Source organism: Panthera leo, chromosome D2, assembly GCF_018350215.1.
Source record: "Panthera leo isolate Ple1 chromosome D2, P.leo_Ple1_pat1.1, whole genome shotgun sequence".
In the NCBI taxonomy this organism is placed as follows: domain Eukaryota; kingdom Metazoa; phylum Chordata; class Mammalia; order Carnivora; family Felidae; genus Panthera; species Panthera leo.
In genome coordinates this window covers 12,885,238-12,904,012 of record NC_056689.1, presented here as the reverse complement: position 1 = coordinate 12,904,012, position 18,775 = coordinate 12,885,238, and the positions used below count along the sequence as shown (strand labels likewise).

The following is an 18,775-nucleotide window of genomic DNA, read 5'->3' as shown; positions in this document are numbered from 1 at the left end:
GAATTTGAATGACTGATTTCCAGTTGATTTTTTAAGGTCAAGTGTGTTAGTACAACAAAGGGTAACTGGTTGTTTATCAATATTACCAAGTACCTTCCTGCCGCTATCAGTCATCCTTACGGTATTTTCAATAAGAAAGGGAAAGGATATCGTTTCTACAATTCAAAAGCTTCTCTGGGCACTCTCCCAGCATGTCTTCTGTTAGACTGGAGCTCCCAACTCAGATTTGAAGCCCTACCAAGATGTGGACTGTGTCTCCTCTTGCAAAAGGTCTTGGTCAGCTTGGTGTTTGATAAATGGTCAGCTGTTTATGACTGTCATCACATATTTCACATCAGTGTGCTTTAACAACTCTCTAACAAAAACACAGTCACAAAGTATATCATGAAGAATGGTGGGGGGGGGGGGCGGTTACCTTACAATCGGCTTATTTGATTTAGGAAATGTGATTTCTCGCACAGGCTTTAGGTCCCATGTACTCCATAACCTAGAGAGGGAACAAGTCATCATCTAATTATGCAAACTAAAATTTCCTTCACTAAAAAGTCCTAAATATTTGTTTATTTGTTAAAAATCATCTGGAAGGAAACACAATAAACAATTAACTGTAGTTCCTTCTGGGAAGTTTGCAGGGGGTGTATGTGGGAGTAAGAAAACTTGGTAAATTTTCACAGACAATACACAATTTCAAAACTACATTACAGCTAAGTTTGTTATTTAAAAATAAAACAGGAATATAGGGCACCTGGGTGGCTCAGTCGGTTGAGTGTCCGACTCTTGGTTTTGGCTCAGGTCATAATCTCACGGTTTGTGAGTTTGAGCCCTGCGTTCGGCTCTATGCTGACAGCTCAGAGCCTAGAGCCTGGAGCCTGCTTTGGATTCTGTGTCTCCCTCTCTCTCTGCCCCTCCCCCACTCGTGCTCTGTCTCTCAAAAATAAACAAACATTAAAAAAATATATAAATAAATAAAATAGGAATAAGCGAAGAACCTATATCTGAAGGTGATTTTAAATCTCTATTAAATATTAACATGCCTAGATATGATCTCATAGTTTGTGGGTTCGAGCCCCACATTGAGCTCTGTGCTGACAGCTCAGAGCCTGGAGCCTGCTTCGGATTCTGTGTCTCCCCTTCTCTCTGCCCCTCCCCGGCTCACACACTCTCTCTCTGTCTCTGTCTCTTAAAAATAAACATTAAAAATTAATAAAAAAACCAAACCTAATTTTTGAAACTGATGTGTCCTTATGAACAAGAGCAAACAAAGAGAACGAAAACTCCTCTTACCTTACAATTCCGTTTTCTAATCCCCCGGCAATCACATTGATAGATACTCCCTCTGGCTGGTTAGAGAAAGCAACAGAACAAATGATCTCTCTGCAGTGGACATGTCCAACGAGGTCCCCATTCACTGTCCAGAGTCTGAGGTCACTGCCTCCACCAGCTAGAACACCAAAATCGTTCGGCAGGTCACCAGAGTGTGGGTGTGTCCAGGACCCCGTGCCCTGGGTCCCAGAGGGCTGACTACCCCTACCCCTCCCAACCCCCCCACCCCCACTGTGCACCAGGCTTGTTTGTTTCAGTGATAAAATTTACAGGGAAGTCATGACTGAAGTCTGTATAAATAAAATTACTACATTATAAGTCACACAGAGCTCTGTGTATTTACCTAGTGACAATGACCGGTGGGAAAATAAAAATATTAATTTATAATAGAGAGCAACAGGTAAGTTAATCATGTATCTGTGTGTAATTGTAATATTTTAGTATACAAACTGCCAAGTCTGAATTTGAAAGTACCTAGAGAGTTAAACAATCTCCAAAAACAAATGAAAACATTCTGTGGAACCATCTATAAGAAGTGACTTATGTGAATTTGAAGAGAAAAAAAAGTTACAATAAAACTTAGCTGAGTCAAAAACTACTTCTTAAAGAAAAAAAAAGAAATCTAATTCTCACAATGAATCTTGTAAATCAATGACTTATTAAACTAATTCTCCCTGTTCAAAGACCATGAGTAACAAAACTTTCTGTAGTTTTCCAGAGGCGATCAGTGCTCCCCATCCTCTATAAAATGGGGGTGCAGGTTTGGGGCCTCGGGATGATAAGCCCAGCCTTCTTGGGAGAAGTATTCTCAAGCTGATCAAGACAGAGGTTAAGAGGCTTGATAAAGTTTGGATGCCATAGGGTTACTACACTTGATTTTATCTCTCCATTAGAACTAGCAAAAAAACTACAGAATTTCACTTTCTCCTTTATTAAGGCAATGACAAGATTTCATAGACTTCATATTTTATAGCAAAGAAACAAACTGTGCAAATACTTCTTTATGTAAAGATACGCTGAAGACCTTCAAATACCACAAACCCAACGCCTTCCGTGCCACGGCACCATTCCCGACCGCCGAGCAGTGGACACAGCCCAACTCCCGTGCACAGATGAACGGACACACCGAATGTGATAGGGGCACACACAGCAATATTGCTTGGCCATGAAAGTGATGAGGTTCTGATACATGTTACAACATGGATGAGCCTCAACATCAGGCTAAGTGAAATAAAGGACATAAACAAGACGAAGAAGGACAAATGGTGTATGATTCCACTTACATAAAGTATCTAGAATGGACAAATTCCTAGCGATAGAAAGGAGGGTGGTCACCAGAAGCTGTGGGGCAAGGAGGAACAGTTATGGTTACAGAGTTTCTGTTGGGGGTGACGAAAAGGTTTTTGAAGTGGACAGTGGTGACAGCTGCTCTACACTGTGGATGTGACAATGCCACCAAATTATATATTTTTAAATGGCTTCAATAGCAGTTATCATGTTAAATATACTTATCACCTATGTAGAGAAAAACGATGAACAAATGGCCGGGTTTTACTTAAGACATCCCATTGGTTAGGGGAGATTACAGATTCAGTATACGAAAGAAATACAATTGTAGACGATAAACTCATTTTTTCCTTGAGTAGACATTTATTTCACTCTTTGTTTTGAATTTAGTGTTTGATAAAAGATTTGAAGACTAAAACAACCAGACTTCTACTAGTCAGGTTAGATTTATTGAAGGTACTGATGGAGGCGTTGAGCGTTCCATGTAATCCATAGCTTCTGCACAGCTTAGTCCCTCAGGACAAAAAATCTAAACGTGGTCCTGGACTCTATGAAATATGGTCCAGAACTTAATAGGCAAAGAATTACCCTAGAGGATTACCCAGCACGTTGGGCTACCACAAAACCAAGTAACTGCTCATCTGCCGAAGACAGTACACAGCCAAACGGAGGCCTTTACTCACTACCGGATGCTCTCACATAGAATTGAATTCAGCACATCAACTAAGAGAAAGTTGGGCACTCCTGAAAAAAAAAATATTCCTCCTATACATCTTCCCTGAGATTAAAATCGATTGGAGACTCACTGAATACCCTGAATTTCATAATATTGACTCTCTAACGCCATTGGCACCACATGACCAGGCTATGAACCCCAGTTAAAAGGCACGTATGTTGATCCAGTGGCAGAATGATTTTAAAAAATGCAGAAACCATCTGTTAGAACATTTACATAGTTTAATAAATTTCACTTCTCATCACTATAAGAACCACATCCCATAATAAGGACTGGGGAATTATGATCAAGGGTAAAGAGCTTGCATGTGGAACTTCAGCCCCGATACAGAAATTTTATATATGTGTAACGTGTACACACAGAAACGTACATACACACACATATATTTATTAAAATTTTGATTTTTAAAGTTACTTGGATGGTACTCACTAAAGGGTGAAGATCTTTGGTAGGCTACATCTGATGACTTTTTTCCCTTCTTGGAATTAAGAATAGAAGTCCAGTTTGGGTTACTAAACATAAATTTGGCCTGTCTTTTAAAAATCATTATTTTTATCATGTTCTCTTTATACCAAATTCTTATTATGACTTCTCTTATATATGTACCAAGAGACTTAAAAAAAGTAGGGAAGGACTTTTTGTTCAAAGTGGGGGAAAAAAAAAAGTTCTAACCATTACTCTGTTGTGCTGTGTGCTACCTAGGGACACCTGAATAGCCTTCCAGTGAGTTAGTAATTGCAGCAAAAGTAATTTTGTTTCTTGTTCCCATATGACTAGCTGATATAATATCACAGATATAAATCACTACTGGCAGCCGGAAAGTAATTAACTTTACAAAATTCAGCTCCCTAAGGTCACTCCTAACTTCCAAATGTTGCCAAAACAAGAAAGTAGAGAACTCTATATAAATAATCATTATATTATTCCCCCAGATTCCTTCTTGATATGACATACTAAAAGCTGCTAATGTACAAATCAAGGAAGAACAATTATCGAAGTCATCAATCATCTGCCCACACTTGGATTATCAACGTCAACTGTTTAAAATCTTTCCCCTCAGTTATGATGATTAGCAAATAAAAATGTTTCCATGACATTATTTTATAACTGGATGCTAACACTGGCAAATGCTTTCATCTGATACCTTTAAAGCATGACTGAAGATATTACTTTTCTTGAATACAAGAATTAACGAATGTTTTGTAAAATCAACAATAAAACTCCAAGAGGTATCTGTAGCATAATAAAAAAATAAATATCTGGTCATCGTTCCAGGTTCCTGGCACAGAGCTCCAGAGACCCTTGTAGTTTACCATCTTTTGTCTGCTAATGAGCTGACTCCTAGGGGGCAGGCCCTACACAGCTTCCGGATGGGGGCTGGTCGCCAGAAAAACCAAGGTGGGGGGAGGGGTTAGGAGGTTAGAATTTACAGTACTTCTCCACCTCCAGGGTGGGGAGAGAGGCTGAAGGTTGGGCTCAATTACCTACTGATGGCCAATGATTTGATCAACTGTGCCTCCATAACAAAACCCCTCAACAGCAGGGTTAGGAGAGTTCCCCGTGTTGGGGAGCACATTCCTGTGCCAGCAGGGGGGGTGCAGTCTGACTCCACAAGGACAGACCCTCTGGATCTCACCCTATATCCTTCATCTGGCTGTTCATTTCTATCCTTTATAATAAACTACAGTAGTTAGGTATAGTGTTTTACTAAGTTCTGTAAGTTGTTTTAGATATTTATTGAACCTGGTGGGGGGGTCTTGGGAATTCCCAAATTTGCTAAAGAACTTCAAGTACTTTGTGTCAGAACTAAATTGCATTGTTGGGGCTCCCAGGTGACGGCACAGGATTAGAGAGCTGTTTGGTGTCTGCAAAGACAGCATACATTTGGTTTCGGGAAAAAAACAAACGGGCGCCTGGGTGGCTCAGTCGGTTAAGTGTCTGACTCTTGATTTTGGCTCAGGTTATGATCTCACGGTTCCTGGGATCAAGCCCTACACTGGGCTGCACACTGACAGTGCAGAGCCTGCTTGGGATTCTCTCCCTCTCTCTCTGCCCCTCCTCCTCTCACACACTCCCTTTCTCTCCAAATAAATAAAATAAAGAAAAGAGAAAGAAACAAACAATATAAAACATGCAAGCAAAGGATAGAGGATCACCCACTACAGATATGTCAAAGATCCTCTACACTGAGCGGGCAGAAAAAGACAGTTTGTCAAAGGATCCTTTCAATGTTAAGATCTGCAAACAGAAAATTTATGAATTTTCCAACTGTTCTTTCCTCAAGTTTTACAACATGTATACTTGAAAAAAACCAAAACTAAAAATAAGACCTCTGATTAGGAGATCTAACTTTGTCATGCAAATTTTAAGGCAAATTATGCCTCCCTTTGTTATTCTATAATATTGTTCTCAGGAACTGGAAGAAATATATTCAAAACTGATCACTGGCTGATGCTTTGCACTTAGGAGGAAGGTAGTGAAGTTATTAGTAGTTAAAAAGCAGAAGCCAAAAAAGGATAGGAAAACAAGAGCGAAGAAAATTCAGATTAATTTACGTAGTAATAATTTGCTTAACACGTGCTCAAATGCAATCTTACATATATCAGAAACAGAGTTAAACTATGATAATACTAACTTTTGCGTAAATTGGTGCCTAAACTGATGAGCTCACTCTTGGACTCACTGTATTTTAATACACAAATATGCTATTACCAAAGTATTTGGATCTGGCAGGGACCTGAGAGATGTAATCCAACAGTTTCACGTACGATGGAAGGAACTAGCTGAATGCTGTTAGCACAACGACCTCTGGGCTCTGGTTTCAGGGCTCACTCACCTGAGTCACATACAGTGGCAATGTCACCTGTGGTTTCACTGGCAGAGACGGCTGTGACAGGGCTTTTGTGTCCTGCCAGGCTTTGTACATAGCACAACCTGAAAGACAAAGATATAAATTTGCATATGATCATTAAATATAATTATATTCTCTTACTTGTATAATTCCTTTCCTCAGTATAAGGATCTTTTACTCAGAAGGCATTCCTAACTTTGTTCTTAACTGATTGTTTGATTTCAATTAGATTATAAAGTAAAGGTTGTATTTCGTGTTTAAAATTATTATAATGTAAAGATATTATTAAATTTTTTTTAAGTTTATTTATTTTTGAGAGACAGAGACAGAGAGCAAGTGGGGGAGGGGCAGAGAGAGAGGGAGACAGAATCCGAAGCAGGCTCCAGGCTCCCAGCTATCAGCACAGAGCCCGATGCAGGGCTCAAGCTCACAAACTGTGAGATCATGACCTGAGCCAAAGTTGGAGGCTTAACCGACTGAGCCACCCAGGCACTCTGGTAAAGACATCATTATAGTGCATCTGTTTCACACAGTAAGAACTGAAACATTAAAAACAGCTGCGTTGGAGTTACAGCCCTCCTTCTGTACCTGTTTAAATCCCATATGATGCAGGTGCCATCTCTGCTCACACTTATCATTATACTGTAGGGTTTGCAAACAAATAAGCTGGTTATCTCTTCTGTGTGCCCATAGAGATGTATCTGGGACTCCATTTCTATCTCTGAAGGCTGAAATTTAAGAAATTCAGTAAAGTATAAGATAAAAACCATGACAAAAGTTTTCCTAGTACTGTATCTCAAAAATAAAAAACTGAAGTGACTCAAACATTCAAGCATATCATTTTTCTTTTTTTTAATGATTATTTATTTTGAGAGAGAGACACAGAAAATGCACAGGGAAGGGGTAGAGAGAGAGAGAGAGAGAGAGAGAGAGAGAGAGAGAGAGAGAAAATGCACAGGGAAGGGGTAGAGAGAGACAGAGAGACAGAGAGAGAATCCCAAGTAGGCTCCATGCTGCCAGTGCAGAGCCTGACACAGGGCTCGATTCCTTGAACTGTGAGATCATGACCTGAGCTCAAATCAAGAGCCAGATGCTTAACCAACTGAGCCACCCAGGCACCCCTCAAGCATATCATTTTTCAATCCATTTCAGTTCAACTTTGTCCTAAAGAGTAAAACTGATTAAACATTATCAAAGTTTTAATTGCCCATAATTTCATGAATACGCTTTTCATTTTTTGTCTTCTTGTCTGGTCTTTGTCCAAATACTCATGTATTTTTGTAGGTACGATTATTGCCGTACAAATCATTTTAAAGTTTGTAGTTTAAATTCTCCTGTAAGCATTTTGCATTTTTGATTGTCTTCAAAATGACTTTTAATGGTGTTATAATATTTTATACAGTTAGAATGTCTTAATTTACTTGAGCATTTGTAGTTTTTGACAGTGTACTTTCCAAAGGCATTGTACCAATTCACGAGGTCACCAGCGGTGATGTGCTCCCATACCATTACTTGTCCGTAGTTACAGATTGGTCTTCTACTTGAAAGACTGCAAACTGATGTTCCAAGGTCTGTGTTGGCTCACAGATGCCAGATGTCTCTGCTAGGTTTGACTCTTGCTTTCATTAGACTAAGCTGTTTATTGTCATAAATTATTTCAATATTTTACTTCAAAGGATATAGAAAAGTAGAAAGATAAGTATAAGAGAAAGCTATTTAACTGGCCACTCAGGTAAACTAATCTTAATATTTTATCCGATCAGTTTATTTTTTAAACAGGGAAAAAAATGAAACATTACATAGTTTGTATACTGTTCTGTCTTATTTCCTCTCTCATCAGAAGTTACCACCATCCTGAATTTTGTGTTTATGTTTCCCACGTTTCCCATATGTTCTACCATATGTTACCATAACCGTAAACAACATGGTGTTTGGTTTTTCGTGTTGATAAACTTTAAGTATGTGTTATTATTCTTTAGGTATCTTTTGCATCTTGCCTTTTTGCTCACCATTGTTTTTGAAACATATCTGTGTTGATATATTAGCTGTTGCTCATCTATTGTAAGTGCTATGCAGTCCAGTGTTTTATGCACATAAAATACATATTTTACTCTTAAAGAATCAAGTGCCCAGGCAATACTAGGCCCACATTCTTTCTTGGAATGACCCACTTCAGCTGTGTGGCAGGGGCTTCTGCTCAGCTGGGACACGTGACCTTCAACCGAACACAATCACAGACAGTCACAGAGACGAGATGTGATTTCCACAAGGGCCAAAGTCCTGGGTCTGAGCTCCCCCGACTCTAACTGGGACCCTTCCCACAGGGCCAGGAGTCTGCAAGGCCAAAGGGATGTACCCAGAGCCCTTCCAGACCATGCTTCAGGCTAGTTGGGCCCGGGGGATGCCCTGTCCGGAAAGGCCCGGGCCCCTTCTTGTTCTGCCTGGGCTCTGCAGCATGAGTCTGTGACTCACTGCTCATTCCAGGTCTCTGAACATTTCCCAATCTTTGTAACAATCAAGGTTGCTTTGAATTGCATTTCTCTTATTATAACCAACTTTAACTTTTTCACGTATCCATGTTCTTACTTGTAAATTTGTGTTCCTGGTTTTATGTATCTGTGGCTACATTTTAAAAAATCATTTGGAGGAGCTCCTCTACCTGTGGAAGAGAACGAACGACCTGGACCATCCTACCAGCCTACAGACACCTTAGCCAAAGTCAAGTCTTGAGATCTGGACACCCCAGGGAATTGTGACCCAGGCTGTAATGCCACACGAAAGGTGGTCCCATGGGACTCATCCTCACTCTTAGGGGGCAGCCCTTCAGGGACCAGCCTTTGGAGAAGGCCCTCTGTGGGACTCCCCAGCTTGCTCAGTCCCTGGGTATTGTTATTGATTCCTCTCACAAAAGCGTCCAACGACAGGGTCAATACTCCAGAATTGACAATGCCCTCAAGGCCAGAGCTCCCCCCCTGCTTATTTACATCTCTGGCTTGGGAGTTTTATGATAGTGTGTTAGCTCTTGGATGCTTTCATTGCACACACATGCGCGTGTGTGTGTGTTTGTGTGTGTTTACCCCATGATCATGAATAATATTTATGGGGTAAACACAGCATAGGACCCCTATAGTGGTTTTTGATAATTTTAAAGATTTTACACTTTAAAATGACTGTAAGAGTTAGTGTTACTAGATGATTCCCTGACAGGTCAGAAAATAATTTCCATGAGCAGAACAGGAATCATGGCCTACTTCATTTAAAAATTTCTCTTGAATGGCATAATACTATCTCGGATAAACCTCATATTTATTCTCCTGCCACCACTGATTTAGAGAACAGAAATACAGTTGTTCACTTACATGATGATCATGTGGCCATACTAGTTAATTAGTGAAAAAACTGACTCAAGAGCAATTATTTTAAAATCAGTTATCACTTTTAGCAGACATTCTTCTCTAATCTATAAACAGCTTATAGATAATTCCTTCTAACAAGTCAACTCATGCACCCTTACGTGGAATACATTTTAGAAGACTATCTTGGGAGAATCAACAGAAACTTACAAGGCTTACGGTTAGATATGCTTCACTAGGTAAGGAATGTATTTCATAAGACCCTCTTGAAAATATTTCCTAACAACTACTTTGGTCACACCCTGCATGGCCCTCGGGGAGCCCGTCTTTTGTCGGTGTTAAAGCTACCTCCCATGAGAACATAAATACTTGTAGAACCCCGGCATTCAGTGGGTTGGGAGAACAGAAACTGGAGACACAAGGCGTCTCCTGCTAACCACACAGGCACCTGGTCACGATGCAGCTTTCGGGGGTGCCAAAATGGTGAGGGGGTCCCCGAGGAAAAGCAGCAACAACATCAACAAAAACCCATGTTACCTCCCCTCAAAAAAAACAGTGCTAAAACCACATAGCTAACATGCATTTTTGGACATGGTTTAAATAATAACTGTTGATCTCATGACTTGATTACTTAATGCTAGTATCCTTGGGAGAAAAAGAAAACCCTTATAAATAAAGCTGAAAAATCTACTTCCAGGTAAATATATAACTGTGGAAGCGTAAGCAACATAAGATTTCCCAAGCTTCTAGTAACTTCAAAAGCAAAAGAAGCACGTCTTTCTGTATTCACACTGTGACAGCGAGGCCTCCCATCTGCTACATTCAAAGCTATGCTGTGCACAATTACTCCTGTACTGACAATTTCATCTTTTTTTAATCTGCACTACACGCTGTGTTAGTATACAATTAAGATTTTAAAGGATAGTGGGGCGCCTGGGTGGCTCAGTCGGTTAAGCGTCCAACTTCAACTCAGGTCACGATCTCAAGGTTTGTGGGTTCGAGCCCCAAGTCGGGCTCTGTGCCGGCAGCTCAGAGCCTGGAGCCTGCTTCCGATTCTGTGTCTCCCTCTCTCTCTGCCCCTCCTCTGCTCATGCGTGCGTGCGTGCTCTCTCTTCCTCTCTCAAGAATAAACATTAAAAACATTAAAAAAAAAAAAAAAGACCTTAAAGGATAGTAAGAATGGAAGGAAGAACCAAGCACAGGCTGTTCAAAGGGTTGGCAAAAACAAAAGGAAAAGTAAAAAGAGAAGAGGAAGCTAGTTTCTAAACAGGAGTCATGGTGCAAAGTCATCTGAGTGTGCAAGCACGCAACTGCTGTAGCGGCGGGGCTCCGAATATGTTTGGAGGAGAAGGAAACCGAAGGGTGAGCTTTGAAGACACACGTGCTGTCAGCAGTCAATATTAGAGATGATATAAATTAACATCCACTGTAGGCCTTTGGGAGCGAACAGGAGACATTCCCAGAGCTCAGATCCTTCTCTGCTTGCTTCCTCATCATTCTTTCTGTTCTGGTACAAAAGAACTTACCCCAGGCCCCTTCTCCCCAGCTCTGACCTCTCCTCCCAGACTTTCAGACCCTAAACTACACATACAAGTATTTTCCACCCCCCAAGTTACCATTCTTTTCTTGCCACGTTGCTGGTTTCCTGTGCCTGAAAAACTCTTTCCTCTTTTCTCTACTTAGGAAACTGATCCTTTCCGATCCAGCTCAAGTGTAACTTGTCAGGTTTCCTGACATCCGGCCCCTCTCTGGTGTCCTTCCAGCCTGGGTGCGAACTGTTCTCGGGGCACATACCTCACTCTCCTGTGAGAACCCGCACGTGCCCATCTCTTGTGAAGAGCCACCCCCATGGCCCACCTGCACCACGACAGCGGCCTCTGGGCTTCGCACACCCGCCTCAGGCTCATACGCCCCAGTGTTGCTCCTGGCAGGTGCACAGTGGGCTTCCTACAATGCTGGTTAGATCAAATTATACCTGCTTCAAGCATTTTAATGGTCCCTTAGGCTAAAAGACAGAAACACTATTATGGTCATATTTATACCCCAAGAATCATGGCAAAGAACCTTAATAAGAGTTTAAAAGGGAATAAACTTGGACAGAGAAGTAAGAGGAACCTAGCATCACCCCATGCTAGCAAGACCAGTTTACCCAGTAAAACATATTTAATAATCTAAGAAAGAAAACTGCAATGGGGTGGGGGTGGGGCGGAAAGCACAAGAAAGAAGAAAGTTCTAGAATAAAATAATTACTGAGTTATTACCCTAAACTTGCTACGTACCTTCAACAGCACCACAGAGAGTTGATTCAAGAAAGAACAACAGTAAATTAAAAATAAGTATTGCATAATATGTCTTTTCTTCACTTGACTGCTTTATAATTTAATTTTCAAATCCCGGAAATTCAGCAAATGGCTAAAATAAATTTCTTTCAGAAAGTGGTAGAAATCAAGATGGGCTATTTGGATTTTGCTGCAGTCCAGAGGCTGTAGGAAGGTTAAATATTAGAGGTTCTAGACTTCCAAATTTTACAGAATCCTGTGGTATACTCCTAGACGTTCAGGTCGACACCGAGAATACACGCAAACGAACATCACAATGTGATGAAGAAGTATCATCACAAAAGAGATCATGACTCAAAATGCCATCTGTCTGTGACACCAAAAATAAGATCTTTATAATCATTTTCAGAAATTTTCATGATCCTAATAAACCTAAAGAGTCAGATACGTGACCTTTTATATTTTAAGAGCTTGTGTGAAGAAAAGACTAAAGAACAAAAGATTAGAGTGCAAACATTTCCAGTTAATCTTCTACAAACGAATTATACTTCATAAGCATTTTTTCCCCCTCACGAACAGGAAAATCCCAAACTAGCCGCGACATGAGCCCCAGGCCTACCGTGCTGCTGGTGAGCCTGTTTGCGTAGGCCGTGATGACACCACATTTGCTCCCAGTAAACAGCTGGCAGCTGTCAGGTACCCAGGCACAACTAGTCACCTTTGAAAGGGGACAAACCAAGGATCAGCGTGTTTAAAAGGCAGGAGAAATGTTTCTACTTCTCTGACAATTATTTAAAATATATATAACCACAACATTTAATGAACATTTTACTTGAAGTGATTAAAAAAGGGCAAGATATAATAACAGAGTATTCTGTAACTTTAAGCCAGATGTCTAAAGGCTATTTCTGAGTATTACAGTATATCATCATCTATGATTTTACATTTTTCTGCGCACACACGCGCGCACACACACACACACACACACACACACACACACAGAGTCATCTGTTCCTCAGAAGTTTAAATAAAACGATCCAGGCTGAATGTGTGTGTGATGTGTGCCTGTGTGCGGTTTTACACATTTACCTGATTTTTACTTTTTTTTTTCTTTTTTCTGCTTCTAGTGGGGAAATGGGGTACATTCAGATAGAGGTATTGCTTCTCACAGTTCTAAAGACTCTTAAATAGGAGGAGAAGGAAAGATAGAGGTGGAGAAGAAAATCTCGGATTATTCCTTTGGGGCTGTAAACCCTTCAGTCCTAACCAGGGAGGCCCTGTTCAAGGCCACTCAACTCTCTGCCTACTGAGTCTTCCTCTGGCTCCGGGCACCAGCTGACCCCCCCCCCCCCCCCCCCCCCCCCCCGTCCCCAGTGGCTCTGCTCCCCTGCGTCCCTTCTGTAGTCCCACCTGCCCCACAGCCCACGTCCCCTGACACTGCACTGTGCTGAGAAGACAGAGGTCATCAGCCACAGATCTCATCCTCTCCCCTCCTTTGCACCTCAAGTGTCTCGGGGCTTCTCCTGATTTAGAGGAGAAAGCCCCTCGCTTTGAAGGCCAGCCCCACCCCCACCCAGTGTTCCGCAGAACCTTTGTCTGTACTCTCTCTGAATTTCAAGCTGTCTTTTGCTGGCTTCTTCCCCTGGACCTGTACATGTGCTCAAATGTCCACTACTTTCTTCACCCTGGCTCTCCTTAACCTTCCAGACATCAGCATCCAGTGGATCTAATTTTATTTTTTGAATTTCTTTCTTAAATAGTTCTATTTGTAAGGGTTAATATTTCATGACTTCTTTCTTAGAGGTCTTCCATAAGAACAAAGAGAAAACGTATTTATTTTTTATATATAGAATAAAACTCACTGTCTTGCAATTACCATATGGGTCTGCCGAACTCTTTTGTAAACCTAAGTTACAATTACAGGGTTTTAGGAATTTCATCTTCCCTCTGGCTCAAAACACTTTGCTGTTTCATCACTGTGGGAGTTATTTCATCAATTATTCCCAACGATGCTAACACAAAACAAGCAAGAAAATGAAGAATGATGGATCTCCTGGAAGGATAATGTACGATGTGAAATGAACTGTCATCCTTTGGTTTTCTCACTGCATTGTCCAAAGAGTGTTGTCATCTTTCAAGAAAACATAAAGGAAGGCTGGAGACACCATTTCTGTAGTCTGCTTTTAGCTTTCATCGAACACAGTTGGGAATTCAGAATTTTTCATGTTCTACTGATAATAGAAAAGAGAAGAAAACTGACAGGGGACTATGTTTCACGATTCTGAGATCAGTCAGAAGGTGAAGGCAAGGGGATGGCAGGACTCCCATCTCTGATGATGAGGATGCTGATCGCTGATCGTGGAGGTGAGATCGGAGTGTGAGTCCTCAGACGGTAACATCCGGGACAATTTTCTCAAGCTAAGGAACTGCTGAGGGAACGATAGGTCTCTAAGGATGAAGATAAAATATGGCGCTCTCATCCAGGTAGCCATTTGACTGGAAGTTCTTCATCACACGGTATTTTTCTAAAAGAATCTGGATGATCCTGTTTTGCTAAAAGGGCTTACAACAGTACTTTTGTTCTTTAATGATATGCCTGTGTGCCAAACTTTACATGATAGAAATGAATTTTGTGATGCTCAAATGGTTACGAAAATTTCTAATAAGGTGGTTTTTCATTGTCCTTTCGCTTACTTTTGTTACTTTACTGGTAACCAGATAACAAAAGGTCATGACCTTTTCTTCAGGTGTTCTGAGGGTTAAGCAAAGGAGTCACTGCTCTCCTTTCTTTCACCGCCCAAAATCCCCACAAAACAGCTTACTCCATTCTCACGTGCCCAGGGAATGAGAAAATGTTAGGACACATGAATAGGCACCAGGTGTTATGTAGATAACGGAAGTCGGAAAATGGCAAAAGAATTTCCCACGGAAAGAAAGTCACAGGAAGAGGGTTTAACGTACAATTTACTATGGGAAAAAGTTGTGGCAGTATCGTGTGCCTGTTTGTGTGTGTGTGTATGTGTGTGTACATATGCAGTATATATACTATATATATATACAATTGGAGACATTTTTACAACAGCTTTATGGGAGAGTAGTGGGGAGTCCCATTACCCCAGTTTCAAAGAGGAGGAAAGAACCTCAAGTTTGGAAAGGTGAGGGTGCTTGCCGAAGGCCACACAGGAAATAGCCAAGCTGGGACACTAACTCGGATCAGAGGGCTTTCGCTGGGCCCAGTGCTCCTTCTACCCCATCGCGATGCCTAAACGCCCAGTCTATTTTGCAAAAACCAGGCAGAGAAGATGGCACTCTGGCTACAGAGAATGACACAGTGACAAAAGACAAGCGAACACTGAGAAGGAAGCAATGCTGATTTTGTTCCCGCAGCTGACGCTGACTCGGTGATTATAACACTGTCTCTGTGAGGTACTGGGGAGAAGACAGAAGCTGGGGACAAAGTCAGGACAGCAATGGCTGGGAAACCGGAGCGCTGGAAACAAGGCAAAGTCCAGCATCGTCAGCTTCTGGGCTGGGTTAACTGCAGAATGTTAAAGACCAGCTGCTACCGGTCTGACTCCCTTTTAAAGCATTGTGTTTAATCGGTATTATAAAGTACTTCATAAAAAAGTTTACCTGATACTGTTGAGAACTTTGTATGAAGTTTATTGGAGGCTCACTTTGTTTGCTCTTCAACCTTAAAATGTTATCAGCATATCCCCAGCTCAGGATGGCTGACCACTGAATGTCGGTACTGTTCATGCTTCTCACACCTGGAGAAGGAGAAATGAAAAGTGTCCGGTTGCCATCGCTCCACTGTTACCGGCAGCCCCCCAGAATGGCGGGTTAAAAGCTGAAGTTTACGTAGCAGAACATAGTATCTTTCCAGTGCAAATCACCTTTACATTCATAAGATGGACCAATTTAAATTAGCTTTATTCCTTTCATGCTAATGGGATTCTAAGAGCGGAACTCTATTTTTTTTTCACTTGTGATGCTTTGGCTGGGATTTGATTTAGTACTAAAATATCTGTTAAGGAATTTTTATAAAAGACAATGATAGGCTTACTCTATTCATGTTCTATGACACTTGGACTTAAAAAAAAAAAAAACAAAAAAAAAAACTAGGGACGCCTGGGTGGCTCAGTTGGTTAAGGTCATGGCTCAGGTCATGATTTCACAGTTGGTGAGTTTGAGCCCCGCCTCGTGCTCTGTGCTGACAGCTCAGAGCCTGGAGCCTGCTTTGGATTCTGTGTCTCCCTCTATCTCAAAAATAAATAAACATTAAAAAAAAACTTAAAAAATAAATAAATATAAACTAGATACTACTTAAATAACTTTGTAGATACCACCTGCTGAAGAATCAGTATAGACAACTAACTATCAATATTAGAAAAAGAACATGGCTACCTTAGAAGCAATACCTGTCCTAGGAAGGGTTCATTCCATCCTGTCAAGTGCAAGGGCTTTGCATAGCAGACTTTGATTTAAAGAGGTTCTGTTTTCTCTTTTTTACAACATAGTTTTATGTCTTTGGGGGATAAAGATTTGGACATTCTGACATCCCTTTTCAGTACTATTCAAAATCTATTCTTGTTGGTGGGCTGAATATAGGTAATGCAGCATAAATGCCATACCCGGTACTGGCCTGAAATTTGGATTGCTCAAGCCCCTTTCGGAGAGACAACGTGCTTTATTTATTGCAGCACCTATATAATGAACCCACATATAGAGGAATAAAACAAATGAATATTTGTTGAAAGAATCAATAGCACAGTGAAAATGTAATTCACAGATTGGTTTTGTTTTGTCGACTATAATACCAAATGTTGACATCAGTTTTGCAATAAAGGAACTGGAATATACTCACTTCATATAAGCTGCTCTAAATATAAGCTGCTGGGGAAAGGAACCACATTTCGGGAGTCTCAGGGCCTCTCGAATTCCACCATAATGCCTGGCATGCAGTGGGTACTCAGTCAACCAAGTGTTCAGTGAATGAAATACATAATATAACCGTTCCCAGTTTCTCATTCCAGCACTTACAAGAGGCACCACCTTTTTTTTTTTTTTAAAGAAAAATAAACTTCTCCTTTACCGATTAGAATAGTGAAATTTAAATCGCAGTTTGTAAGAAAATGGCTTTTTCAGCATGCACAGGCTTGGACTCAAGCCCCAGAGGCTGATACAGTGGCTCAAATGGGACCCAGGCAAGTATGTTTTGAAAAAAAGCATCTCAGGCACTTCTGAGGCACAGTTTACAAGTAATTGGCCTATCCTGGGTTTAAGATCATCAAAAGGATCTCAGCTTAGTTGTTACATTGTGTTATGCATGTAGAGCTTAGCAGAACCACACAGTTATTTGATGCAAGGGTGCGCCACACCACGCAGCTGTTAGCACATGACCGAACTCTCATCTGCAAGCTGAGCCCTCACTCCCGCAAGGCCGCTGTGGAGCACTGGGCTGTTGCGTCCCGGGTGCAGCGGCGAGTGCACACGGTCCCTGGGCCCAGGGCGCTTACAGCCTGATGGACATGTACTAAGCACTTAGAAGGAGTCAGGCACTGTGCTCATCATTCCCTGCATTATCTCATTTAATCTTAACAGCAAATTACCTGTGAAGTAAATCTTTCTGTCATTCCCATTTTATGGCTCAAAAGCCAGGATTCAGAAGGTTTAGGTAATTTTGCCAAGGTCAGACAGCTGCTAAGTAGCAGAGCTGGGACACAAACTCAAGGCGCTGTGCCTCCTGAGGCTGTGGCCAGGTCTGTGGTGTCCCCTGCACGCACCTAGATGCCAGCAAATCCCAGACGTGTTTCACAAGGAAACGAAGCGTAATCTGAACGAACACAGCTATTAAGGGCACACTCACTAAGGGCTCTGGTTGAAATGGCACAAATAAGGTAGACTGACGACCATATTTGACATATTTTAGTTCACCGTGCTAAGCGGTAACACTAGCCCTTTCTCTTCTGCTCAACGGAGACAAACTTCAATCCACTCTAATTAATTTTTCAAGGGAAATTATTCACACACTTTGGTACTTTAAGTATTATTAGCAGCAAATTAACTTGTAACACACCTCACAACTAATTGTAACATACTCATGAAAATAAACTGCTGATATTACAGTAGGTATGATTAAACAGATTTGCCTTACCCTACTAATTCACTAAACTGAGATAAAATGATATGCAGCCTCTTATTACAAACAAGCATAAACGCAATCACTGATTCCATGATACAGACAAGAGTAAGTCTAAAAGAACTGCGGCCCAGCCAGCAGACTTAATTTCCTTAAGTGACCTCTGTCATAACGCAGTGCTGCACGTGCTGGAAGCCAGCTGCACGGACCCCCAGGAGCACGGTGTATCAAAAATAATGTTAAACACAAACATTGTGACTGTCAACAGGCGTCTATCTAGGCCACACGCTGGCTTTTAGGTAAATCTGCACACGCCTGATATGAACAGATGAGCGCCCCAGGCATTCATTCTAGTGCCCAAAGCCCGTGCCTAGTAAGTAGGGAGAGTTCTTTTATAACGAAATGGTTAATTACGTTAACCATGACGTAATTACAGCCCTTTTCCATGTGTTGCTGTTAGCAAGTTAGGGCACAGAGGCTGAGACAAGAATTGCTTTCCAGGCATACCTGTTTTTAAGACCTATTTTCAAGGCTATCATGACTTCCTTGTTTTGTTTTGTTTGTTTGAATCTCATGACTATACCTTCTGAGGTACTAATTTGCTAGTCTCTTCTGGGATTCAAGGGCCTCAAAAGATATATTTCTATAGGATGCTTTCATCTTGTGAGCATAACCACACGATACTTGTTCTTGGCTTTGACTCCTCCTCTTATTTCAAATGGCACTGCATTTAATCCCTCCCCTCCACCCCCCGCCAGGTGGTATGTTTAATTCCTACTTTGCACTAAATAACCACACATTTGA

The 18,775-nt window shown here is 41.2% G+C and overlaps 1 protein-coding gene across 7 annotated transcripts in view; it reads right to left on the bottom strand.

The window, feature by feature from the left end:
• Positions 1-18,775, bottom strand: part of LYST (lysosomal trafficking regulator) — a 242,995-nt gene that overhangs the window by 7,976 nt on the left and 216,244 nt on the right. For all 7 annotated transcript variants that reach the window (XM_042909178.1, XM_042909177.1, XM_042909181.1 and 4 more), the window contains 6 exons: positions 15,463-15,599; positions 12,449-12,547; positions 6,786-6,925; positions 6,183-6,280; positions 1,285-1,441; positions 416-487 (listed from right to left, as the gene is read on the bottom strand). In XM_042909178.1, the coding sequence (XP_042765112.1) occupies positions 416-487; positions 1,285-1,441; positions 6,183-6,280; positions 6,786-6,925; positions 12,449-12,547; positions 15,463-15,599 (703 nt within the window). The remainder of the gene's footprint in view (positions 1-415; positions 488-1,284; positions 1,442-6,182; positions 6,281-6,785; positions 6,926-12,448; positions 12,548-15,462; positions 15,600-18,775) is intronic.